The sequence below is a fragment of the Nanorana parkeri genome, unplaced genomic scaffold (genome assembly GCF_000935625.1).
Source record: "Nanorana parkeri isolate BGI_ZX_2015 unplaced genomic scaffold, ASM93562v1 scaffold1272, whole genome shotgun sequence".
In the NCBI taxonomy this organism is placed as follows: Eukaryota; Metazoa; Chordata; class Amphibia; order Anura; family Dicroglossidae; genus Nanorana; species Nanorana parkeri.
The window spans coordinates 425302-451357 of record NW_017307540.1 but is presented as its reverse complement, the minus strand read 5'-3'; the positions used below and the strand labels follow the sequence as shown (position 1 = coordinate 451357).

The 26056-nt window shown below is 45.7% G+C and overlaps 1 protein-coding gene across 1 annotated transcript in view; it reads left to right on the top strand.

Annotated features, from left to right (window-relative positions):
* Positions 1–25684, top strand: part of NSF (N-ethylmaleimide sensitive factor, vesicle fusing ATPase) — a 56224-nt gene extending 30540 nt beyond the window's left edge. Inside the window, exons 5-21 of the mRNA XM_018569003.1 lie at positions 8160–8326; positions 9819–9926; positions 10778–10853; positions 12316–12471; positions 15438–15637; positions 16457–16622; positions 16701–16775; positions 16866–17053; positions 20707–20802; positions 20956–21112; positions 21214–21347; positions 22940–23006; positions 23089–23168; positions 23254–23388; positions 23827–23940; positions 24557–24612; positions 25376–25684. Coding sequence (XP_018424505.1) covers positions 8160–8326; positions 9819–9926; positions 10778–10853; positions 12316–12471; positions 15438–15637; positions 16457–16622; positions 16701–16775; positions 16866–17053; positions 20707–20802; positions 20956–21112; positions 21214–21347; positions 22940–23006; positions 23089–23168; positions 23254–23388; positions 23827–23940; positions 24557–24612; positions 25376–25403 — 2003 coding nt within the window. The 3' untranslated portion in view covers positions 25404–25684. The remainder of the gene's footprint in view (positions 1–8159; positions 8327–9818; positions 9927–10777; positions 10854–12315; positions 12472–15437; positions 15638–16456; positions 16623–16700; positions 16776–16865; positions 17054–20706; positions 20803–20955; positions 21113–21213; positions 21348–22939; positions 23007–23088; positions 23169–23253; positions 23389–23826; positions 23941–24556; positions 24613–25375) is intronic.
* Positions 25685–26056: the final 372 nt, after the last annotated feature.

The following is a 26056-nucleotide window of genomic DNA, read 5'->3' as shown; positions in this document are numbered from 1 at the left end:
CAGGTCAATAACTTTTTTCTTATTCACATTGTTTCACACGTTTGCTGGCTTCTTATGCCTAATGAGGACATGAGAAATGAGGTTTCCTGCCTGATTTGCCAGCTTTGCCTTCCACCACAGCCATTGGGAAGTCCAGCAAAAGTCTCACTCCACTGCCTGCATTTTCCATAAGTTAACTATTAAAAAGCCAGGAGTGAGAGAGAACCACTTGCAATGGCAGGTGGGCAGCACTGAAGACTCGAGTCTAGATTTCTCAGCACTGGAGTCCCCAAGAGATGCATTTGGCTTAATTACACTCTCTGGAATAACATTTGGGATGACAGGATGAATTAATTGAGAGCCTTTGGCCAAGATAACCAGATCCCATATTGCATGCTAGTGCTGGGTAAAGAATGCTTCTAGTTGCTACAAGCATTGATACAGCTACTTCTCCTTTGTCCCAGTTTGTATGGATCAGCCTCGCCAATGCATGATGTGACGATGTGGAGTACTTTGTCTTCTACAAGGAGCTCTGCCTTGCTTTAGGGATGCAGTCACAGGTTCATTTGTGTATTAAATTAGCACATTATAAAAATGCTGAGATTGGCCGAAATTTTCCTGCAGAAAAAAGATATTAATACGTCTTTTTATAATAGTGGATTTCACCAAAAAGGCTTACTAGAGCTGCCACTGTAGTTCAGGATGGATGGCATAGCATGGGCTGTTTATGCTATGCCAATGATTTTTCGTACTTGAGTGTTTTTTGTTTTTGGGAAATTATCTCTTTGGGTTTCCACCCATTTGGATTCACTCAGCAGTAGCTAAGTAAAATAATATTAGAAATATTTAAATGAGAACTATGGGGTAACTTTTTTATCCCATAGTTCTCTTTAGGGCAGGGGTGTCAAACTCAATTTAATCGTGGGTTGCATCACCATTATGGTTGCCCTCAAAGGTGGGTTGCATCAACATTACGGTTGCCCTCAAAGGTATCTGTAAGACTATATATGTGTATCTAATCTTTATCATAATTAAAGTAGAAGTCTAGGAAATGGCTTGGTGGGCCAGATTTGGCCCCTGGGCCTTGAGTTTGACACATGTGCTTTAGGAAAATACAAAAAAGGATAAAGCGCACTCCTGTGGGCACAATACAATTAGGTGGCTATTGTGTAAGGGTGTGCAGAAGCTCCTCAATACAGGGAGAGGACCCTGTCGATTCAAAATTGCAGATATGGACAAAACAGGACAGGAGCGCAACTACCAAAAAGGACGTAGATAGGTTTGTAAAGTACAGATTGTTAATGGATCTTTGTGTGTGAAAAATGCATATATATATAAAAATGAAGTGTCATCAAAGGTCATATATCCACAGCAGCTCGAGCACTGACAGTTCGCACTCAAGGCGGACCCAGACTGCCAATCCACTCCCCCCCCCCCTCATGTGAGCGGCGGCCTATCACCGGGCTCAACGAAACCACACTCCTCCCCCCTGTTTGGTAGTTGCGCTCCTGTCCTGTTTTGTCCACATGTGCTTTAGGGTCACAGGAGGACATATTCTAACGTCCTCCCTTGCCATGGTTGCCATGCACAGCTGCTCCAGATTTTGTCTGCTCCAATTTTGATAAATTCCCACCAGTGTGCTTGTGATTGTAGATGATTGCTGTAATACAAGGCGAGGCTAAACCTGCTGATATCTCTGTGAGATGCCCTTATTCTGTGCAGCTGTGCCAGTGCGGTATTTCCTGCCCAATATAGTGCTCGTTCACTGATTACACTCACTGAACATGTTTGATCTGCTCTTTGTTACCCAGTGGCAGGGCAGCTTCTTGCTTAGAGCTGATGGGTTGCTAGGATACAGCGGCTGCTGGAGTCCTACCAACCAATAATGCATCCCTGGCCCTATTTAGCTGCTGGCCTGGAGATTCCCTGGTCGACAGCTGAATATAAACAAAGGAGCGGAGATGCTGGCTGACATTAACCAAATATATCAGTGACATCAGCCAGGATCCCTCTGCCTCTGTTTACATGCAGCTGTCAGCTGGGGAATCTCTTGGCCGACGGCTGAATATAAAAAAAGGGGCAGGGATGCCGGCTGACATCAGTACAGTAACCAAATATGTCAATGACATCAGCCAGGATCCCTACCCCTTTGTTTACATGCAGCTGTCGGCTGCGGAATCTCCTGGCCGCCAGCTGAATTGGGCCGGGGATGCATCATTGGTTGCTAGGACAGCATCCTGGCAACCAAGGACCCTGTTCAGCGAACTGCATCCTGGCAACCAAGGACCCTGTGTAGCTCTGGGACTGAACATGGACTGAGTTTGCAACATTCTTCATGAATCCCATGGTGTGTCTGCATTAATATAAGGTATTTATCAAAGCTGGAGCAGCTGTGCACGGCGACCAATCAGCTTCTCTTTTATTTTCAAATCCCTGAACAAACTGAAGAGAGAAGCTGATTGCTTGCCATGCACAACGGCTCCAGATGTTCTCTGCTCCAGTTTGATCAATTCCCCCAATGTGCTTGTGTTTGCAGATGACTGCTGTAATAGAAGGATTGCTGTAATACAAGGCGAGGCCAAATCTGCTGATATCTCGGTGAGATGCCCTTATTCTGTGCAGCTGTGCCAGTGCGGTATTCCCCCCCTTCCTGTGCTTGTTCCCTGATTAGACTCACTGCACTTATCGGTGTCTCAATGAATCGCGTGGGATCTGCTCGGCTCGGTCGTTTTTCTAACCCGCACTGAAAGCAGACTGTCATTTGGTTGCCATGTCAACAGAGACTTCCTTCAGACCCTTTGATGGATGACACGCACTATTCTCTCTCCGTACTTCTGCAATTGTCACCAAATCACAGCAGAGGGCACCATTTTGTAGCATGACCTTTATTTCATTAGAATGATTTGTCGTATATGTAGCCCTCGAGCTGGGAAAGGACCCTGTATCCTGTCACTTCCATTTGGCTTCCATTTCATTAGGCGTTTTTCTTCTTTTTATATCCAAGTGTTAACATAAGAGTAGAGTTTAATATACATGAAGATATCTATTTCCATGCATGTTCCGTGTCCCCGTGCAGACGTTATGATTGAAGACAGCAATTTGTTGCTTTCAGAAGAGGAAATCTTGGTTGCCATGGAGACTATATAGTGGATATGTGAAACAAGTGTTCTGTGTCCAAATAAATGTGCTAAAGTGAATTAATTGAAGGCTGCAGCAATAAAGACACCTGGGTCAAATCATCTGAGTTTCCAACTATGCAGCGCCAACACAAATAATAAACTAACTAAATGGATGTGTTTAACTTAACAATAAACTGATCAGTGACATATCGTGAATCAATCAACAAAAATTAGGTGTGGATCAGTGTACCCAGAATTGTTATAACAGATATACATTCGTATATAACATCAATAATTGTGACATGAATAAATAGAAATATAGACTGTGTTATGTGCTTTTTTTTTTTTCCTTATAAAACACAATTACCCTGGACATACAATCCCACAAGGTCCCTGGAGTAATTAGTGTTGGTGTAAAAAACACAGTGAATAGCAATAAAGAGTTCATGGTGCACAAAATTTGTGAGTTGATGTGAAAGTTCTGTGAAACTTGTTGGGGATGTGGGCAGGTGCTGTACGTATCCCCTCAGAGTGTGCACTCACTGTGATGTAGTGGCTGTGGTAAGCAGCCAGAAGCGCTTAAATGAAATCTCCCGGAGCCGCAGCGTCCTCACAGCATCTCTCAAAGATCAGTGACCAGCAAGCGGTGTGTCTCCACGGTCATATAAAGAAAGAGCCTTTCATTGTATAACCGTTTCCAAAGGGGATTTATTTGAATCGAATAAAAACAGAGTAACGAAAACCAAGATTTTCCGGCCGGCAAAGCAATGCAATAACGAAATCCTGTATTTGGTATGACGTGTAGTTAGGCCCGTCCAGTGGAAGAGACAATCGTGGGTCTTATACAAATGGTCCAGTGAAAGAGACATTCACTATAGTTTCTAATGACTGATCTGCTCTAAATGTAAGCTGTCAGCTTCTTAAAACTGAACTTTGGGCACAAAAAACTTTCACTTAAATATATTCATTAGTGGTCATAAAGGATATAAATCCACTTTGTGTGCACCAGATGCCTTTGCAGAGCTGGATATTACCTTGTAAATGTAGCAGTGATATCACCACCATACTGTACATAGCCTGTCCAGAGAGCAGTGCTGTGGGAGGGACCCAGCAGGCTCCAACCACTGCAGGTTGCCTGCATGTCAGTGAGATGAATGCCCCCCTTAAGTAGGTGGTCAGAGAGAAGAATTCCCTCGATATATAGGTGGTCAGTGAGAAGAATGCCCTCCTTACATAGGTGGTCAGTGGGAAGAATGCCCTGCTTACATAGGTGGTCAGTGGGAAGAATGCCCTCCTTACATAGGTGGTCAGTGAGAAGAATGCCCTCCTTACATAGGTGGTCAGTGAGAAGAATGCCCTCCTTACATAGGTGGTCAGTCAGAAGAATGCCCTCCTTAGGTAGGTGGTCAGTCAGAAGAATGCCCCTGCTTATGTAGGTGGTCAGTCAGAAGAAAGTGTCCCTTACCTGGGTGGTCAGTCAGAAGAAAGTGTCCCTTACCTGGGTGGTCAGTCAGAAGAAAGTGTCCCTTACCTGGGTGGTCAGTCAGAAGAAAGTGTCCCTTACCTGGGTGGTCAGTCAGAAGAAAGTGTCCCTTACCTGGGTGGTCAGTCAGAAGAAAGTGTCCCTTACCTGGGTGGTCAGTCAGAAGAATGTGCCCCTTACCTGGGTTGTCAGTTAGAGGAATGTGTCCCTTACATAGATGGCCATTTAGAAGAATGTGTCCCTTACATAGGTGGCCAATCATTGGTGTCATGCCGCTGGTGATGTAGGCCAAGTGATGTTAGCCCTTGAACGATGCTGGCACCATCAAATGGAAGATCAATCAACCAAAGCTAAAGATCTTGGGCTTCTCCCTGCACACACCTTTACTGTAGCAGACGGAGCATTAGTATGTTGCAGCCGACGTAGAATACAAGAAGGAACAAAAACATTACAACCGGTAATAAAAATTACATCCAGATATAAATCTGGGTACATTAAACAGGAAGATGACATCTCCTGTGATGTTGGTTCAGTGGAAGAGGCACTCGCGAGTCTTGCGTTGAAGCAACATAAAATGATTTATTGGTCAATAAATCTATTTATGTTGCTACAGTACAAGCTCTGTGATTGTCCCTATCACTAGACCATTTGTATAAGACCCGTGATTGTCCCTTCCACTGGACCATTTGTATAAGACTAGTGATTGTCCCTATCACTGGACCATTTGTATAAGACTCGTGATTGCCTCTTTCACTGGACCATTTGTATCTACTTGCCTTGAATGCACCCAGACAATTTTTGCTCTTATTCGTGTACACGCACACACACACCAGATATTTTATTTTTACCCAACTTGATCTCTTCGTTGTCCTCCCATAAAGGTGTTTTATTTATTTTTAAATCATGTTTTGCGTTTTTCTGCTGAGCGTGCCACTGAATTCTGAAACCTGTAGGCGTTAAACAAAGCCATTCTGTAAATAGCACCTGCATGTGGGGTGTCAGCTGTACTATTCATGATGTAATAAGGATAATAGGTGGGAGAATGAACACCTGGGTCTTCGTGTGCTGGCGATTTGTAGGACTGCAATATGCGCATCTTCTGCGAAAACCCTCCTGTGTGAAATCGCAAGACTGTACAGCCGCCTTGCTAATTATCTAATGATATTCTGCGTTCATTAAAGCTTTTTATGGCACATCAATAAACAAGCCTCAGTTAGAGTGTTTATCATGTCACAGAGCACTCAGCAAATTAACTAGATGGAGCCAGTGTGTCTTGGTTTAGTACATGTGCCCCTTAAGGCCAGGGTCTACTAAACTCTGCACTGGCAGAAGTGTGCCTGGTCCCTGCTGGCTGAAGGGGTATAATTAATGTTTTATACAGGTTTTCTGTAAAGAAGAAAAGATGAAGACAGAATGTTCGTATGAATGGTGATTTAGTAAATGCAATGCATCCTATTTGGATTTTGTTTTTGTTAAAGTATATACAGTTATGGCCAAAAATATTGGCACCCCTGCATTTGTCAGATAGTGCACCACTCCGCCCAGAAAAGTGTTGCAATTACAAATTTTTTCGGCATTCTCTTTTTTTGTCTTGGTACGACACAAAATTAATAGCTTTTTGAAGAAACAACATTACAGGGTTTTGGTGCAGCCCATAATTCTACTGCTTTCAGAAAAAGAAATTAGACCTTTAAGGAAAAAAATCCAGTCCCTACAGTCACACATGGTGGAGGTTCACTGATGTTTTGGGGTTTCTTTGCTGCTTCAGGCACTGGATGACTTGACTATGTGCATGGCATTATGAAATCTGAAGACCTACCAAAGAATTTGGGGTGCCAAGTAGGGCCCGGTGTCGGAAAGTTGGGTCTCCGTCAGAGGTCACGGGTCTTACAGCAGGACAATGACACAAAGCACACGTCAAACATGGTTTCAGACAACGCGCTGGAGAGTACTGGACTGGCCAGCAATGAGTCCAGATCCGAATCCCATAGAGCCCCTGTGGAGAGATCTCAGAACAGCACTTGGGAAAAGGAACCCTTCCAATCTGAGAGACCTGGAGAAGTCTGTGACAGAAGAGCGGTCCAAAATTCATGTAGAGAGGTGTAGGAAACCCATTGGTGGTTACAGGAAGCCATTGATTTCAGTTATTTTTTCCCAAGGGCTGTGCTACCAAATATTATTTGAGGGTGCCAATAATTATGTCCAGTCCATTTTTGGAATTTTGCGTGGAATGTGTCAGGTTTGGCTTTTTTTTTCCTCCACTTTTTTGTGTTGTACCAATATGTACAAAAGAAATAAACATGAGAATGCCGAAACATTTGTCATTGCAACAATGTTCTACGGGAAGAGGAGCATTATCTGACAGAGATGCAAGGGTGCCAATATTTTTGGCCATGACTGTATGTATTTACTACTCAAGACCCTGCAACTTGACGTGTGGATGTCTATGATACGTGATAGCAGCTGTGTATGGTGTGTGACCTGAAGAATGTAAGTGTTCACGGAGAATGATGGCAAAACAGACTCTGAAGTCTTTTAAACTGCACATTACAGTCCGTGGGAACTGAACACCTGACGTGTGTGTGTGTGTGTGTGTGTGTGTGTGCGTGTGTGCGTGCGCCAAATCCCTCATTATCGTCTTGTATTAGGAGATGCAGTTCAATCACGCTGCCCCATTCCCTACTACAGCTGGTATAGGGAGAAGTCTCACTCCCCCCACTGCATTCTGTCATGGAGCAGTTCTGGGTAGGACAAAAGCAATAACTTATAGCATTGTGGCTTATTATTAATCACTTCATAGCATATTTGTGTCCCTTCTATCACAACACAAACAAAATAAAACCAAAAGGTTATCCTTGTACACTGTGCGCCTCACATTACCAGAAGCCTAGGCATTTGGTCACATGATCTCTGCTGACTGGGAGCATTGGTCAATCTAACCACTTATGCAGCAGAGATCACATTGGCAAGGGCCTATGCTTTATCTCTAGCCTGAGGAGACCCTGAAAACGTATTTTTTTTTTTGGTCTTTATCCATCCAACCATGCTGGTTCGTGTAGGTGAATTTTAAAGTATTATCCCAACTTAAACATAACTTATTGCAGCTTACCCGTCTTTAGATGTGTCTTTCATTATTTCACCTGGTAATCCTGCCATTAATACACCATCTGTCCTAGGGTGACAACGCATGCACACAGTATCTATGCAATATGAGCGTTGTCACCCTAGGACAGGTTGCCTGACACTCTTGGGGTGGGTGTTCTGTAGTGCATGGAGAGAGCTGGGAACAATGCTAACTGATGACAGTCTGCACAGGAAGTAGCCTGGCAGGATCACTTCTCGGATAGATAGAACAAAATGCTTTCAATAGTATATTTAACAGATCAAAAGGGAGTAAATCTGAGCAGTTTACTGTAGGGGGGTTACACTTTAATGTTGGAGCTGAAGGTTGCTTTAAGAACTTGGATGGCTCCATGGCTTGTTTAATGTGAAAGCGTTAGAACATCCACAGAGTCCCCATCCCTCCTGGTGTGTACACTGATCCATGCTGATACTTCCATGTCTTGTGCTCTTTGCAGTTGGATTGTACAACTTCGACAAGACCAAACAATGTATCGGCACCTTGACCATCGAGATCGACTTCCTGCAGAAGAAGAGCGTGGACTCCAACCCTTACGACACAGACAGGATGGCCGGAGAGTACATCCAGCAGTTTAGTAATCAGGCTTTCTCCGTCGGGCAGCAGGTACAGACCTGGGAGGACTTCCATCAAACCCAGTGTTCATATGTGACCACCCCCCATGAGTGGTCATTACCCCTTACCATATCCAGGTTTCAGAAGTTCTAGTATTGTATAGACCAGGGGTAGCCAAACTCCGGCCCTCCAGCTGTGGTAGAACTACAAATCCCATGAGGCATTGCAAGATCCTCACAGCCACAGACATGACTCCTGGAGAGAGATGCATCATGGGATTTGTAGTTTCACCACAGCTGGAGGGCCGGAGTTTGGCTGCCCCTGGTATAGTGGTTGCAGCATCAGTGCAGACCAAACCTGCTGCCTGTAATCCATTGGAAAGGGAGAATCCTAGGGCTCTACTTTTTGGTGCTCATGTGTACAAACCCTTCCTCAAGACATTTTCTTGTTAAACCTTTGAAGAGAACCATGGGCATTTGTAAATCTTCCCTTTTGAGTTGTTATAATAGTGCAAGCTTACCTTTCAGGGAGAGCTGTATGTGCTGTTATTCACTTGTTTTCTATTCCTGTCACACTAGAAATGTCAGCTTAGTGTCAGACTGTAATGGTGGTCCGTTTGTCTTCTACCTGGAGTGCAGGGCTGATAACACTAACACACTCTAGCATACTGGAGGAAACTCTCAATTACTAAAGCCAGCCTTTAGTTTTAATTAAAGGAGAACTATGAGATGAGTGATTTCCACTCATCCTCATAGTTAGAGCCGACCTGTGACAATGAAACTGTCACACGTTGGTTCTATAGATCGGAAACTGAGCGGACACATACCGTCGCTCGCTCACGTTCCGATCATCTCCCCGCAGAGAGCGGTGACTATCCGCAGGGATTCCAGCGCTCAGTGGAGGAATGGACGAGGGAGGGGGGCGGGCACAGCTGACTCTGCCTCTAGATAGGGAGAGCCTGCTGTCAATCAGCCAGCTGGGTGGATCTTGACCGTATTGTTGGGATCTGTCCTGGCTGCGGCGCTCGCAGTATATAGCAGGCAATAGCTTGCGATATACTGAGCTTTGGGTCACGGGAGGAGCTTAGTATATGTCCTCCTGTGACCCTAAAGAGAACTATGAGATAAAAAGGTTCCCCCATAGTTCTCTTTTAATGTAATCATAACATTGACTTTGTTATAAGACATTTTTATAAGTGTCTGTTATGAAGAGATGGGATAGCCTGTAAGCCTGACTCTCAGTCTGACGTTTCTGCTCTGCCAGGGAGTAAATACAAGTAAATGATTACAGAAAATGCCTGAGAGGTAATGCTGTACTATTATATAGGTTTGAGTGGAGAGTTCTATTATTCTAGATTGTTTCTTGACTCTTGGAATCAGTTTGGTGCCCAGTTTCCAATCTTCTGTTGATGTGTTCCCTAGGCTGCTGCACTTTTCCTCCTCGGTAACTGTTGCTTTTTCACATACTGTATATCCCAGTTTTCCCTGCTGAGAGGAGTTCTTCCATGATCAAACATCTGCTTTGCTTTGTCTCTTGTCTGCAGCTGGTGTTCAGTTTCAATGATAAACTTTTTGGGCTGGTTGTGAAGGACATTGAAGCAATGGATCCGAGCATCCTGAAGGGGGAGCAGACCTCAACCAAGAAACAGAAGGTGAGGGCATAATGATATTATTCACATTTTAAAATGAGGAATTCACCGATACCGTTTCTTTCGGTATCTATATAAATATTTGGTACTCGCCAATACCGAATACTGGAAGTCACATTAAGGAAGCTGAGCGGCGTAATGACTCACCACCTGGCTTCCCGGTCAGCCGGGACGCTGTCTCCATGCTCCCTCGTCACCAGGTGACGAGGGAGCATGGAGCTGGCTTTCTGGCCAATCAGGTAGCCGGGAGGAGGGTAAGGGCGTGCCAACAGGCTTCATGATTGGTCGGGAAGCTGGCCAATCGGGAAACCAGGCGGCGAGTCATTACCCGTTCCCCGGCTTCCTGATTGGCCGGAAGCCAGCTCCATGCTACCCGGTGACAAGGGAGCATGGAGCCAGCTTCCCGGCCATTTAGGAAGCTGGGCGGCATGTAATGACTCGCAGCCCGGCTTCCTGATACCGGAAGTTCCGGTATCAGGATAGGCATCGGCAGCATTTGGGCGAGCACGAGTACAAGCCCAAATACTCGGTATCAAGACCAATACTAGTATCAGTATCTGTGCATCCCTATGTAAAAACATTATGATGATTTTTGCTGATGTGTATCTGAAGGTCGAGCAGTTCTGGTTACCAGTATAAACCAATCAGGTTCACCCTTTTATTCTCCTGGTGTGTCTGTAGATACATTAGATTGTAAGCTCTTCAGTGGCATGGATGTAAATACTTCTGTATTCGTATGTACAGTATATATATATATATATAAAGCTTTAGTGACAGCAGGTATAACACAACACAATAGCTCAGTGTCAGCATATAACTTCTAGAACTTGATCTGTGTTCTCTCTCTTCTGCAGATTGAAGCGGGTCTGGTGGTGGGAAACAGTCAGGTGGTATTTGAGAAGGCGGACAACTCCTCCTTAAATCTTACAGGTGAGATGTACTGCTTTATAAAATGACAGATTCTGGTGCTAAGACGTCAGGTGTAAATTGTATTGTAGGAAGGATAGTCTTTGTTACAGAGGATCCAGGGAAGAGGAGTACATTTTACATTCGGGTTAGTACTAGGGTTACTGGGCAGATTATGCTTATAGGGAGATTTAGCATGAGCCTTAGCATTGGGGTTATAAATAGGCTCGGGCACTTGGGTTCACAGGAGAGGCTCGGCGCTGGGGATCACAGGGGTGGCTCGGTGCTGGGGAATCACGGCATGGGGGAGGCTCGGCGCCGGGGAATCGCGGGAGAGGCTCGGCGCCGGGGAATCGCGGGAGAGGCTCGGCGCCGGGGAATCGCGGGAGAGGCTCGGCGCCGGGGAATCGCGGGAGAGGCTCGGCGCCGGGGAATCGCGGGAGAGGCTCGGCGCCGGGGAATCGCGGGAGAGGCTCGGCGCCGGGGAATCGCGGGAGAGGCTCGGCGCCGGGGAATCGCGGGAGAGGCTCGGCGCCGGGGAATCGCGGGAGAGGCTCGGCGCCGGGGAATCGCGGGAGAGGCTCGGCGCTGGGGATCGCGGCGGAGGCTTGGCGCTGGGTTTTACAGAAAGGTTAGTGTTTAATGTCAGGGAGAACACGTGGGAAACCAGGAGCTCCTGGCACTGAAAGCCAATGCATTGCTGTAGAAGGTTGAGCAAACCAAACTGATCTGATTTGCCAATATCACCCAATCATGTATCGGTTTCATCTTCTGATGTGTTGAAGGATAATGATAGCTGGGATCTGATTGGGTACTGTGGGCAGGACCAATACTTTTCCCTCCTCCAGTTTTTGCATTATTCAGCCTCTCTGATTGATTAGCAGCAATTAGCAGAGTCATTAGAAGCTAAGTACATATTCATCGCATTGGTAAGCGGAGGCTGTTCACACCATTGAGGCATTCTATATATTTTTGCGGGCAGGTTGACCATAACACAGGAGTCTTTGTAGGTACACCTGTACTCTCTTGTGCTGACGTTGCTCCTTGTTGTCAGTGATTTGTGTGTTTACGTACAGGTTGTATATTCACATAGTATTGCCTGTTCCTAATACAGGCTGGAAAATAAAAGGTAACGTTTGATGATATATGTTTTCTTACATGAGGACTAATATATGTGAACAGACGTGAGCACTCAATCTGCTCCCTATTAAGTTGTTCATTAGCAGTCATTACATGTGGTTGATAGAGGGCAGCAGAGACCAGTGATACGTCTGTATGAGATCTGAGCTATTACATAGTCCTGCAGGTTTTGTAAAAAGTCACATCGGTGAAGTTCATCTTTTGCTTATATATCTGTGATAATGGGGGTCTGGAACTCCTCTGTAAATGAAGACTTTTCTGTCATTTTTAATGGAAGAACGGTTTAATTCTCTAAATACAATCTAATGAAACTGCTGTCTTTACTACTTGTGACTTCTGAATTCAGGGAAATCAAAGACCAAGCAGGACCGTCAGTCTATCATCAACCCCGACTGGAACTTTGAGAAGATGGGCATTGGTGGTCTGGACAAGGAGTTCTCAGACATTTTCAGACGAGCCTTCGCTTCCAGGGTCTTCCCTCCAGAGATCGTGGAGCAGATGGGTGAGTCTTCTAGATGAGGTGACAACAGCGTCATTGTATATAATTGTCATCACTGTATCTTTTCATGTGCTGTGTGAAAGATAAAGATGTATATAAATTGTGAAACAAAGAAAAGATCACACAGCAAACATTCATATTGCAGTTGTCACTATATAAGGTAAGAAACTTGGTGCTGATTGGCAATCAAAAGCGGCAAAAATGCAGCTGCATGAACCCTATTAAATCATGTAAAGTGTGAATTTTAGTGGTCACCCCACTTTAAAGAGTTTTCCCATCCAGAGCAAAACAGGTTTTACTGCTGAACTCCTCAGCTGCACTTGGCTTCCCTCTGCTGTGTCGTGTCTCTGTTCAGCTACATGGAGTATGGAGAGGAAGCCCTGTGTATATACCAGACGTGAACAAGAGCTTACACCGGGCTGAGAACGCTCTCCATCAGTCTTCAGTCCATAGCACAATTCCTATTTAGGAGCCTTTGATGGTTGTACTGTGGACTCATAACATGTCATATAGTTCTCAGGGTGACCCTTTTCCTGTGCCGTTGCAATGGGTGATTGGGCATAATCTGTAGTGGTCCGGATCCAATCAAAGAATGTCTGTCTGTCATTCTTTCCAATAGGAGGCAGGTGTAGTGACAGTTTATGTATGTATGTGTGTGTGTGTGTGTGTGTATATATATATATCTATCCACCTGAATGCTGGTGTTCTCCGTCTTAAGCTCGCCATGCACCTTACAATGTGGCAAAGTGTGTCCAGTAAACTTTGCATTTACCTAAATGATTTAATATGAAAATCTACCTAAAAGAAATATTTGGACAAGCCCTGAGCACTTCATGTTGGTAGATGTAAAGGAGATTGTACAGTCAGACTAGACAATAAGTGTAAAGCTGGTCACACAACTTACAATGACCAGGTAGCACAGGTTGGACCTTCCCCAGCTATCACCACTGAGACAGATTGTCTTCCTTACACTGTACTTAAGGTTAATTTCTACCCTTAAAGCTGAACTCCAGATATAAATGATTACATTGGTCCAGCTTGGCCCAATATATACATATTTTACACCTGGAAGGGCCACGGGGATCCTGTAAAACAGTGTAGTAGCGGGAGCAACTACACTACTTTACAGTGATCTTCTGGGTCCTGTATGGTGCTGTGCTGAGTGACTGCCCTCTATGGTGAAGACACAGGGCCACTCGCTCAGCACAGCGGTCATTCTGCGAACATCCAGGGGGGAATGTATCCAAACTGGAATCGGCTTCTCTCGTCAGTTAAGCTTTGAAAAGGAAAGGTAAAAGCTGATTGGTTGCCATGGACAGTTGCTCCAGATGTTGTCTGCTCCAGTTTTGAGAAATTCCCCTCTCGGTGAATAGTAGGCGTTCTCTGATTTTACGAGGGGCAGTGCCGTGCGGTCACATGCCCTCATCCAGTCAGACAACACCTAGCATACATTCATATTTCTACCTGGATTTCAGCTGTAACTTTTTTGCTGTTTTTTGTATAGAGTAGAGGAAGATTAGAACCCCTGGCAAGTTTTTATTGGTGTCTGTGTCTCTGTTGGGGTGATTCACACGCCTGTTGACTACTAAAAAAAAAAATGGAACAAAGTGATGAGAAATCCAAACATTTTGAGTTGTCACTGGTACAGGAAGTAGGGTGGAATCACTGTTAGGGTGACAACTGTCTAAGAGGGAGGGAATTCCTTTCATGTTGGGGATATTTCCTCTGACATTCTGTTGCCACTCCAGGGTAGGACATGAAGGGGAATCTCTCCAAAACTAAACCGTGTTTGTACTATTCCATACTCTAAAGATTAAAAAAAGATCACTGGATACGCTTTAATTTCTGTGTTTTATCCATATATTCATATTGGAAACGTGGAGATGTGAACTTGGTTTCTCATTCTTGGCAACACACTGTGACTCCTCTGTACCGCTGTCACTTATTTCCCAAACCATTGCTGAGCAGTCCGGCCCAGTCTTGTAGATGTTATCTCCCCATGTGTGCCAGGAAAAGGTCACAGTCCATGAGGATTAGGCCGGGATGACAGGCGGCTCCCTCTACCAAAACACACCTGTCAGCACAGCTTGGTAATAGGGTGCCAATAGACGGGGTATGGCCGCCTCTCCTCCTTATCAAAGTTTAAGAAGGGGATTGTGTTTAGTTTTGGAGTGAGAGGAATGACAAAGTGTTCCCATTGTGAGGTTTTCTGTCATTGGTTGCTGGTTTCCAGAATTAACGGGATGGATTGATTTTAGCTCATCTCGGCTTCAGTAACAAGCATGCTGCCACTGCACCCAGAACTCCCATCCTGCATGCTTGTTCCAGGTGACTGGTTTGTTGGGCAGTGAGGCCATCAACAGAATGAAAGTTCTGGAGCCTTTAAAGAGTAATCCCACTTTTGTGGAGAAAAGATCAATTCCCTCCTGGTGATCAATGTGCACTGCAAGGGTTTTTACAAACTTTGTTGCAGACCCACAACAGCCCTCCTGAGACCCTCGACAGCCCTCCTGAGACCCTCGACAGCCCTCCTGAGACCCTCGGCAGCCCTCCTGAGACCCTCGGCAGCCCTCCTGAGACCCTCGGCAGCCCTCCTGAGACCCTCGACAGCCCTCCTGAGACCCTCGACAGCCCTCCTGAGACCCTCGACTTCTTTTTACATTCCCAAGTCAGCCATCACGTGACCCTCTATGGCGCCTCTTCCGGTAGTGGAGGGTGGTTATCTGATGCTGCAGTCTGGGTCTGTCCATGGATTTGTCACCTGCTCTCACGTCCTATGAGGACTCTGCTCAGGGACACTAACACCCTCACACGTCTTGTCCTTCTGTCACTCAGACAGGAAGTGAGGGGAAATCTCACCAATAAAAACCTGACTGAAATTCTGACATCCACTTTATTGCAAACCAAAAAACAATCCATTTTGTTTGGCTTTGTGTGCAGTGTAGTCTAATGTTAGGCTTTCCCTGCAGGGTGTAAGCACGTGAAAGGCATCCTTCTCTTCGGTCCTCCTGGTTGCGGTAAGACCCTCATGGCTCGACAGATTGGCAAAATGCTGAACGCCCGTGAGCCTAAAGTAGTCAATGGCCCTGAAATTCTAAACAAGTACGTTGGTGAATCTGAGGCCAACATTCGCAAGCTGTTTGCTGACGCCGAAGAGGAACAGAGGAGGGTGAGTGCTCTTTTCATTGGCTGTAAACCATAACCATGAACTTCTCCTATTTGTTCCCTTTTGGAATACTAATCATACCATTAAAGGTTTTTGTCATGTCTGAAAACATACCTGCTGATCCTTCCAGAAATCTAGTGAGCTGATAACAGTGCAACAGAGGCAGAGCACAGAAGGTTATCAGTTATAGTGTCCCAGCTGTCTCCAGCTCCCCCTCATCTCTAGACAATAGGATGGTGTCATTCTTAAAATGTCAGACTGTAAAATACACAATATGTACACTTGTGTAAACTGCACAATAGTGACCCTCGGATAAAGGGTCTGCCCACCTACACGTGATATTTTAGGAATGGTGGAGCTTTGTAGGCTGAGACAAGCCCTGGCTATATGTCTTGTACACTGTAACAGTGAGATCTTCCTGCCATCATTCCCGACTCCCGCAACCCATTATGAGGGCCACCCAACTTTTTATGTTCCGACATCACCTCTTCCTCCATAATATGAGATACACTTTACAGCAGGAAGAGTGGGCGGCCCTCATAATGGGCACAACAGATGGGAAGACCTGGGAGGTGTAGAGATCTCCTCAATGGAGTCCAAAAGAGAGAGAGCAGACACTGCCATGCGCTATAACTTCCCAGCATCTCCTCTACCAACCACTGACATATCTGTTTTGGATGGACTGACCCATTAAGCTGGATCAAAGCCTAATGAAATGCAGCATACATAGCATAAGTAATGACAGTGACTACAAAGCACATCACCGACTGAACCATACGTCATTAATAAACACACGTTTCTCACGCCCTCTTTTGCCTACAGCTCGGGGCCAACAGTGGGCTGCACATCATCATCTTTGATGAAATAGATGCCATATGTAAGCAGAGAGGGAGCATGGCAGGCAGCACCGGCGTCCATGACACTGTGGTCAACCAGCTGCTGTCTAAGATAGACGGTGTGGAGCAACTTAACAACATCCTGGTTATAGGTAAGACTTGGACTGCTAGAAGGTGGCATCCTTCTCACTACAGGAGTGTGACATTCCTCCTCTGTGTGTCTTGTACAGGGATGACCAACAGACCGGACCTGATAGACGACGCTCTCCTGAGACCTGGCAGGCTGGAGGTCAAAATGGAGATTGGTGAGTGTGATTTATTTTTGTTCTTTATTACGTAGTGCACCCCTCTTCTGTTCCTCCCTTGACATGTCTGTGTTATCCGGGCTCCTCCAGGCCTGCCTGATGAGAAGGGTCGCGTCCAGATCCTCCATATCCACACCGCTCGCATGAGAGAACACAGCCTACTAGCTGGGGATGTGGATGTTCCTGAGTTGGCCACAGAGACCAAAAACTTCAGTGGAGCTGAGCTGGAGGGGCTGGTGAGGGCAGCACAGTCCACGGCCATGAACCGACATATCAAGGTGAGACGGTATCTGTGGCTTGTTTGTTGTTTTCTTTATCAGCCATGTCTACTGATCAGTAGTTAGAAATGAATAATGTAATGTGAGGGGTTGGCCGGGTTTGCACAAATGGTGGTCACATTCTGCTCACTGAGGCGTGTGGTCTGTGACCTGGACAATGGCTACTTTGCTCAAAGCCGTCTCAAGAGAAAGTTTTGCTTTATGACAAAGTCGCTTTAAAGCAAACCTGTCATTTTAAAAAAACCTTTGTCAGGGTGCCCACACACCTTACGATCGTACGATAATCGCGGGAAATCGCGCGATCGTACGATTATCGTAAGGTGTGTGGAAGCCGTGCGACCTCTAGTACTGTAAGGTCGCACGACTTTAAACTTACGAACATGTTTGAAAACCAACCGAGCATCGTACGATGTTCAGCGGGTGTGTAGCATGTCCGTAAGATAAAAGCCAGACGAGCCGGTGTGCGCAAGGGCACACTGCCTGTTTGGCATTGCGGTCATCGGAAGCCCGCCCTTCAGGGGGGGGGCGGCTTGCGATCATTGCAAGTACGATCTGCCTGTCCAAGATAGGCAGATCGTATGTTTTGTCTTGCGATGGTTGTGAGGCACTTAATAAAAGTCTTGGGATGGTTGTAAGGTGTGTGCCCAGCCTTAGCCAGAAAACCCTCCGCTGTGTTTCTTGGCTATCCTCATTCAACATCTTGACCAGGTAGCCAAGACACTCCCACCCAACTGCATTGTCTGAGAAGTGCCTCAGTAGCCAATAAAAGCTCTCATTGAGTGGAAGTGGATGGTGGGCCTTAGCAATGGCTTGCGTATGGCAATGACAGCAAAGCCAATATGAGAGGAAAGCACAGAATGGGTCATAAGTGTCATCTTGGGGTGTCTGGTCCTAGGCAGGACTTGCATCCGATGGCTAGTCAGTCACATTCTTCTGGTTCTGTACTGCTGAAGACATTTCACCACTCATTCAAGTTGTCTCTGCTTCTAGCTATACCATGACCTGGATAAACGTGGACCCTCACAGACCTATCAGCTGCATCATAGCGCCAACAACACTAATGCAATGTTCAGAAGCAGATTCTAATCACATTAAGTGCAGGAACACGATGAGACAGCATGCGTGGTTTAAGGCGTGTAGAATGATGACGGACAACTCCCTGCTATAGATCAGTCCCAGGAAGTGATGATCAAATCTACTGCCTTTAATTTCATTGACATTTTCTAGAATATCGGGGTCTAAGTTTACGTCACAGTAAGGCCAAGCCTAGTTATCCAGCACATACTGTAACGTAAACTGAGACCCCGATATTCTGTAAGGCCAAGCCTAGTTATCCAGCACATACAGAATATCGGGTTCTCAGTTTAAGTTACAGTAAGCCCAAGCCTAGTTATCCAGCACATACAGAATATCGGGTTCTCAGTTTAAGTTACAGTAAGCCCAAGCCTAGTTATCCAGCACATACAGAATATCGGGGTCTCAGTTTAAGTTACAGTAAGCCCAAGCCTAGTTATCCAGCACATACAGAATATTGGGGTGCAGTGATAAATACCTTTTATTTTTTATTACTACCGCACACTTTATATACGTGATGTGAAAACAAAGGTGGGATTGAATGCTGCCATTTAGAAAGTATGGGGAGGTTTGGTCATAACTGCCTCAGTCTCTTGCAGACTCCTAATATTTCATCACCTGACAATATCTAACCACCATCCGGGATGTGTAACCACTTGTGTGACCTTAATAGCTGGCAGAGGGATCTGTCTGGCAGAGGGATCTGTCTGTGTCTCTTCTGTTCCAGATATCATCTGTGACCTGTTCCAGCCTCTCTTCTATGAAATGGGGGACACAGTGTAAAATCCCCTATAGGTCCGCTATACTGTGTGCCGTACATTGCTAGAATTGGGGATCCTATCCTCTTGTTCTGTAGATATCATAACACTCCATTCCAAATCCACTTAGAACTCATTTTAAAATGAGTTCTAACAAGTGAAGTTTCTGCCTTTATCTGTCATCAAATGATGAGTCTCAGTGCTGTAAAGAAGTTCTACACCGCTGGCATTCCTTAAGACCCACAAGTCCTTCACCAAAGCTGAAGCTTTTAGCTCAGTAATAATATAAAGCAAAAGGAAAACATACTATATACAGTGGTACCTAGGTTCACAAACTTAATTCGTTCCACCATTCTGGTCGCAAACCGGATCAAACTGTGATCAGATCGCGATCTCGACTAGAGGAAGCCACGACCAGTGTCAGAGCAGGGAAGATGGCTATGGTTGTGTCCATCACCCGATGCAGAGTTCACAAACAGAAGCAAAATTTTGCTGAACTTCCTGTTTGTGAACCAAAGCGTTTGTGAACCGAGGTACCACTGTACGTCATTTGAATATATTAGGTATTTCATTCATATCCAGACGTTTGAAGGTCATTCTATGACTATAGCCAAGGGTTAGTGTAGACGGGTATTTGAAATCATTGTGGGGTCAGTTTAATGGAAGACGCAGTTCAGATTTCACTTCTGTCAGAAGAAGACTACAAATACTGGGGAACATTAGTTCTCAGGAGGTTTTATGTCATCAGAAGCAGTAGTGGTTTGATCCCCTCAATTAGGATGTTCCCCCATCTCTGTGCAGAACCGGACGTTTGTGTATTTGGTGTACTAGATGAAGAATATCGGCCACACTACACTAGAGGATTCTTGTTTCACAAAGCCATAACGGGTACTGGAACCCAAATCATTGTTTAATCAGTATGATAAAGTTATTTACGGGAATGGGAACTGACCCCTAAAATTCCATGACATTTGGGACCACAAGTGTCATTCTTTTCTCATATTAAAGAGGAAATGTATCTCTCCTTTTTTGTAGTGTCATCTAACTTGTTTGCTGGGTATCCTCAAAATACATACACGTCCAGTGCATCTGGTGTAGTCTTGCTGCAATCCACTGTGGCACGTTGGGTCCCATGCCGGCATTTACTTTACTCAAGTCATTGGGGGCCGGCTGTCCCTTCTGGGTTCTTGAAGCCGGCTTCCTGATGACGCTTGGGCACATGCTCTGTAGCACCCTGAGGCCTCTGGGATGTGTGATGTCTGTATCCCAGGAGGCTACTAGGAGGTGACTGGCTACCAGGCGGGTAAGCCTAGACATAAATAAATGTCCAATTGTGAGAGAGGAGAGGGTAGGAGTGAAAGTGGGTGGAGAGGGTAAGGGTCGCCTTGGCCTTCAAGTCATAATTGCCTCGCTCAGTATATGGCAATGTGTTTGAGAATGTTTGTATGTGATAAAAGGTCAGGAGAGACTGTTCAGGTTCTAATGATAAAAGGTCAGGAGAGACTGTTCAGGTTCCAGTTGTTTATTTTATACCATGACTGTAATTGTGACCAGGAGAGACTGTTCAGGTTCTAATGATAAAAGGTCAGGAGAGACTGTTCAGGTTCCAGTTGTTTATTTTATACCATGACTGTAATTGTGACCAGGAGAGACTGTTCAGGTTCTAATGATAAAAGGTCAGGAGAGACTGTTCAGGTTCCAGTTGTTTATTTTATACCATGACTGTAATTGTGACCATGTACTGTATGCAGGTTCATACTTTTGTATAACTGTTTGAGTTCAAAAAACACAGTTTTAATCAAATGTCCGTGTTCTTCTTAGGCCACCACCAAAGTTGAGGTTGACATGGAGAAGGCGGAACGTCTGCAAGTAACAAGGGTAGACTTCTTAACATCTCTGGAGAATGATATCAAGCCGGTAAGTTGTTTTCTCTCTAATACGGACAATGAGCCTCATGGGCCCTCAATATGGACACCATATAAAAAGAAATCATTCATCCTTTGATGTGTCACTCTGCTCCCGTTGGGTAGGCCACGTCACACCCTGTTTGTTTCATCTCACATTTTTTAGGCCTTTGGAACTAACCAAGAGGACTATGCAAGCTACATCATGAACGGCATCATTAAGTGGGGAGACCCCGTCACCCGTGTCCTGGAGGATGGAGAGCTGCTGGTCCAACAGACAAAGAACAGTGACCGCACACCCCTCGTCAGTGTCCTACTTGAAGGTAGGGATCCCGGAATCTATGTGGGGTTGATGTGTATGATCCCGTATGGAAAGGCTGAGAAATGTTCTTCATTCTGCTGACCTCTGTTCATCCTCCGGCAGGTCCGCCGCACAGTGGAAAGACGGCACTGGCTGCCAAGATCTCTGAGGATTCCAATTTCCCATTCATCAAGATCTGCTCACCAGAGAAGATGATTGGCTTCTCCGAGACCGCCAAGTGTCAAGCTATCAAAAAAGTAAAAGGCCTTTTTTTGTGACACATGAATGGGGGAAAAATTTAACTGGTGAATGGGGAAAAAAATGCTCATAGCAGCCAATCAGATATCAGCTTTGGTTTGCTAGCCTGCGTTAGGAAAATGCAGCTGAAATCTGATTGGTTCCCATGGACAACACCTTGGTGTTTCTTTTTACTTGGCTGTTACTGCGCCTTTATCTATGTCACAGCTGGTCAGTCCAGTGGGGAACTGCAAGTTGTATTTTTGGGGCCTTCAAATGTGGCTTTAGCTCATTGGAAGGGTCACCAGTGACATATTTACACTTAGAGGGGTAAAATGAAGCAGTGCCTCATGGGACTTGTAGTTTCACCACAGCTGCAGTACCAAGGTTGCCTACCCCTGTAATATAATGAGGATGCACCATGAATATTCACTATCGCTGGATGCCTCTGAACCAATATATATCTGCTAATATTGATAAATCCATTCTTCGCGTTGTTTTATGGCCTCGTTCACGCCATCCTCAGTGCCTTCCGTCTCGATTGTCGCTGGAACGCACTGGATCGCATTGTGGCCGGCTCAGTTTGTTGTGGGGTGGGAGGGGGCGAAAAAATAGTGCTTGCAGCATTTTTTCTGACTGGACTGCAGGCATTGATGTGCCTTGCGTTCCAGTGCGGCCAATCGCATTGCAGCCAGAGGGCATGGCTGCGGTGCCATTCGCCTCAATGGACCGCCACGCCTCCCCTCCCGCCCCACAACAAACTGAGCCGACCGCAATCGGCCCGGAACGCACTGAGGATGGTGTGAATGAGGCCTAAATATACAATTTCCTGCTTTAAAAACATATTTTTTTTTTGTTTGCTAGCGTCTGATTTGGGTATTCCAAGTGAAGACTTACAAACACTTGCTTTGTAAAGGGAACCACCTCTACTGCTTTAGTAGATGATCCCCTATTTGTAATGTTAGGATTTTGTCCTTCTTTTGGAGTCCATTGAGGGAAAAGGCTCTGAAGAATCTGATACGTAGAGTGATGCTGCTACCTCAATTCTCCTAGAGGCGGCACCATAACCCTACGTATCAGATTCTTCAGAGCCGTGTCCCTCAATGGACTATAGAGAAATGATCTTCTGTCCCCACTAGTTGGGCACCCCTTGTCCCTCTACTTTCTACCCCATTATACTTCAATGAATTGGGCCCCTTTCAGACGGGCGGTCCGTTCAGATATGCCTGTCAGTTTTTTAGGGGGATCTGATCGGATGCCGATTGTTGCTCTATGTGCATCTGGATCTATACGGCCGTGCGTCTGTTTACCCCGACTCTGTTTAGGGCCGGAGAAGAAAATAGAACAGAGCAGCATTTTGGCGGACCTGATTGTGACAGATCGGGAGTAATCTGAGGTAAATGGACACATGTCCACTTACATCCGACTCCCCCATAGGCCTACAGCTCAGTTTATTTCCTTCATCATAAGAGTGATATCCGTTCTGTACTGTTCCAATCAGTGGATCCATCCGCAGGCAGCGACTATGAAAGGGGCCTTAGGTGCTCATCCCTATACTCCATCCCTATACTCCATCCACATGGTCCTATTTATTATTATTATCTCCTTGCAGATATTTGATGATGCTTACAAGTCTCAGCTGAGCTGCGTTGTTGTAGATGACATTGAGAGGCTGCTAGGTGAGCCTGTTTGTACCTTTCCTTCTTTCTAAAGGCTACATCATCAGTCAGTGTTTTTGAATGTACTGCTCCTTTATTGTAGATTATGTGCCAATTGGTCCTCGTTTCTCCAATCTGGTGCTGCAGGCTCTGCTTGTTCTCTTGAAGAAAGCCCCCCCTCAGGTACGAGGATACTCAGATTACCCCCTAATATTGTCTTTGTTTCAGATTAAGGCCCCATCTCCGCTAACCATCTTCTTCCCCTCAGAGTCGTAAACTACTGATCATTGGCACCACCAGCCGAAAGGACGTCCTGCAAGAGATGGAGATGCTGGACGCTTTCAGCACAACCATCCATGTTCCAAATATCCGCTCAGGAGAGCAGCTTATGGAGGCTCTGGAGGTGAGGACATTATGGGGGGGAGGCCGTTATATGTAAGACACAACTGGGCATTCAGAATGGCAGTGATGACGTCCAGAGTAGATTAATCTATAGCAGGAAGTCACATTTCTACTTCCTGGAGTGTCTTGTGGTATAGTACCAACATCCTCCCCACAACAGGACACCATTTCACTTCTGTCCTTATTAGGGATGTCCCGATACCGATACTAGTGAAAATGCCCCGATTTTTTTTAAGGCTGATGCCGGCCCTTTACATTTTTGTCAGGTCCTCGGCAGCCTGCTGGGGACCTAGCAGTAGCTTTCCCTGGCAGTGCCTGTCCGGGTCTTCCCGGCACAGCCATGGACAGCCCTACACACAGCACAGTACAAAGTATGTATTACAGCAAAGATGTTTTTGGTTAACTTGGACTTTCTACCAGTTGTCTTTGCTCATTTCAGCTCCTGGGTAGTTTCAAGGACAACGAACGCTCCATCATCGCACAGCATGTGAAGGGAAAGAAAATTTACATTGGAATCAAGAAGCTGCTAATGTTTATTGAGATGTCCATGCAGGTGAGGACTCACACAGCGAGAGGCTGTGCTGGAGGAGGTCGGAGCAGCACAATGGTACCATGGGAGCTGGTTCCTGAATAGTCAGAGACAATCATGGGGCACTGCCACCTAGTGGGCAACGTTGTACGAGCAAATGTGGACTATTTGTGGGGAGGTAACGGGCTGAAACATGCGCCAGTTTCCATGTCCCAGTGACAATCTGATAAGTGGTACACACCAATTTGTTAATTTGTCGCATGGTGGTGCCGGTGCCCAGGATTCATGCTTACTCTAGTGTGTTTTTTCTCCCTGCATTGCGGCACCTCGCTGGCCGTCCGTACACATCCCCTCTTCCCTCCACAGTGCTAATTGTCACCCCCTCCTCAGTACAATATTTACACTACTCTGTGTGCATCAAAATAAGGAGACATTTCTACCAATCAGACATTTCTAGAAGCTCCGGCACTTTGCACGGCTGGTTCAGCAGCACGTAGAACTTGTCCTCTGACATTGGTCATTTGGTGCACAGAAAATGCGTCAGTATTTATACCACAAGACTGTCGTATTTCTCGTTGTTCTGCGACTTCTATTTATTATACATCTTATTGGTTTATAATCCCGATCTGTTCTTCTTTAGATGGACCCAGAGTATCGTGTTGGCAAATTTCTCGCCCTCTTAAAAGAACAAGCTGCGTAAGTATGTACCAAGAAATAATAGTCAGGGTTGGATTGTGTGTGCTCGTCTCTCAGGCCTGAAGACAGCTCAGTGTACACAATGCGGTCTCACTTCAGGGACGGCCATTGCTTCAAGCAGAACACTTTATACTCGGCTTCAATATTCTTCACGACAGGCCAGGAAGGAAGCCAAGAATAAAGTGCTTTTGTATTAATTCCAATTCTATAAGCAATGACTCCAGAATTAATATTCATGTAGATGTTGCCGAGTGGTCCTAGGAGGGAGGGGCTTCTATACATCTCTCCATGTTCATGGAGAGAAGACGTGCATCATGCTGGACCCAAGACGCAGCTCACTTCATCAGCAGAAGCATAGGGGGATGTCACTGCCTTTCACCAGACTAAAGGGGCAACTTCCTGTGCTGACTGCTCTCTGAATCTTTTGGTTGGGGGGAGGGGCGGGCTTTGTGAAGACACGGTCACTTTGCTGTGCATGGGAAAGGTGATGTACAATAATTGTAGTGAGAGAATGATGAGCCTGCCATTACTGAACTCCTCCTCAATATGCCCAGTGCCTGGCTTCAGTGCTTCCCAAGTCATGGACCCCGAAACCAGTATACAGTAAATGGGAAGAGACTTTCAGCACTTCTGATCTGCATATCAGGCTGGTGACTTGAGAGTATTGAAGCTGTTGGATCAGCATGACACCCAGGCAATAGTGAGGTCAGCAGACGCCATGTTTGTAGAGGCCTCTACTCATATTTTGTTTTGGTTCTTCCAGAGATCCAGTCCATCGTGACTATGCTTAACTGGACATCCCATTGCTGTGGGCACCAGAAGATGTCTCCTTCAGAACCAGTAACATTCCGCCCCCCACCCCCTCATATCTGTTCCTGGGAAGGTTGGATTCTTGAAGCACACCACGGGATCCCTTATTACTGCATCACAAGGGACATGCATGTAACTAACAATGCTTTGTCTGAATGTCTCGCCACCTCAGCCTTGTCCATCCATTCTGCTTTACGTTCTATGAATGCACAAGGCGGCCATGTTGTAGCGGTGTCTGGCTGGAGCACTCCAGGGTCTTTATTCTAATATGGTGGTATGGATGGACTGGTGACCATCTGCAGTCAAGTCATTTGGTACCATTCTCATTGTGAAGTCCACACTTTCCTCTTTGTAGCATAAAACAGGCCATGCTGCAGCCGCCATCTTGGAACCCGTGTACATTAACCTGCTTGTGGTGGATACGACTGCCCTCGATGTTTTATTGCCTCGTGTTATTACACACAGGGTTCAACCATTCTACAAGTGGCCAGATTGTACAGCTTCTAGACTTTAATGGTGTTTTGATCTGTGGCGCTGTGTGTATGGAATGCAGATTGTGAATATTTATTAAACATGGCCGACACAAAAGCCATCACATATCCTAGTGTTTAGTTCCTCCTGCTGTGTAGTCACC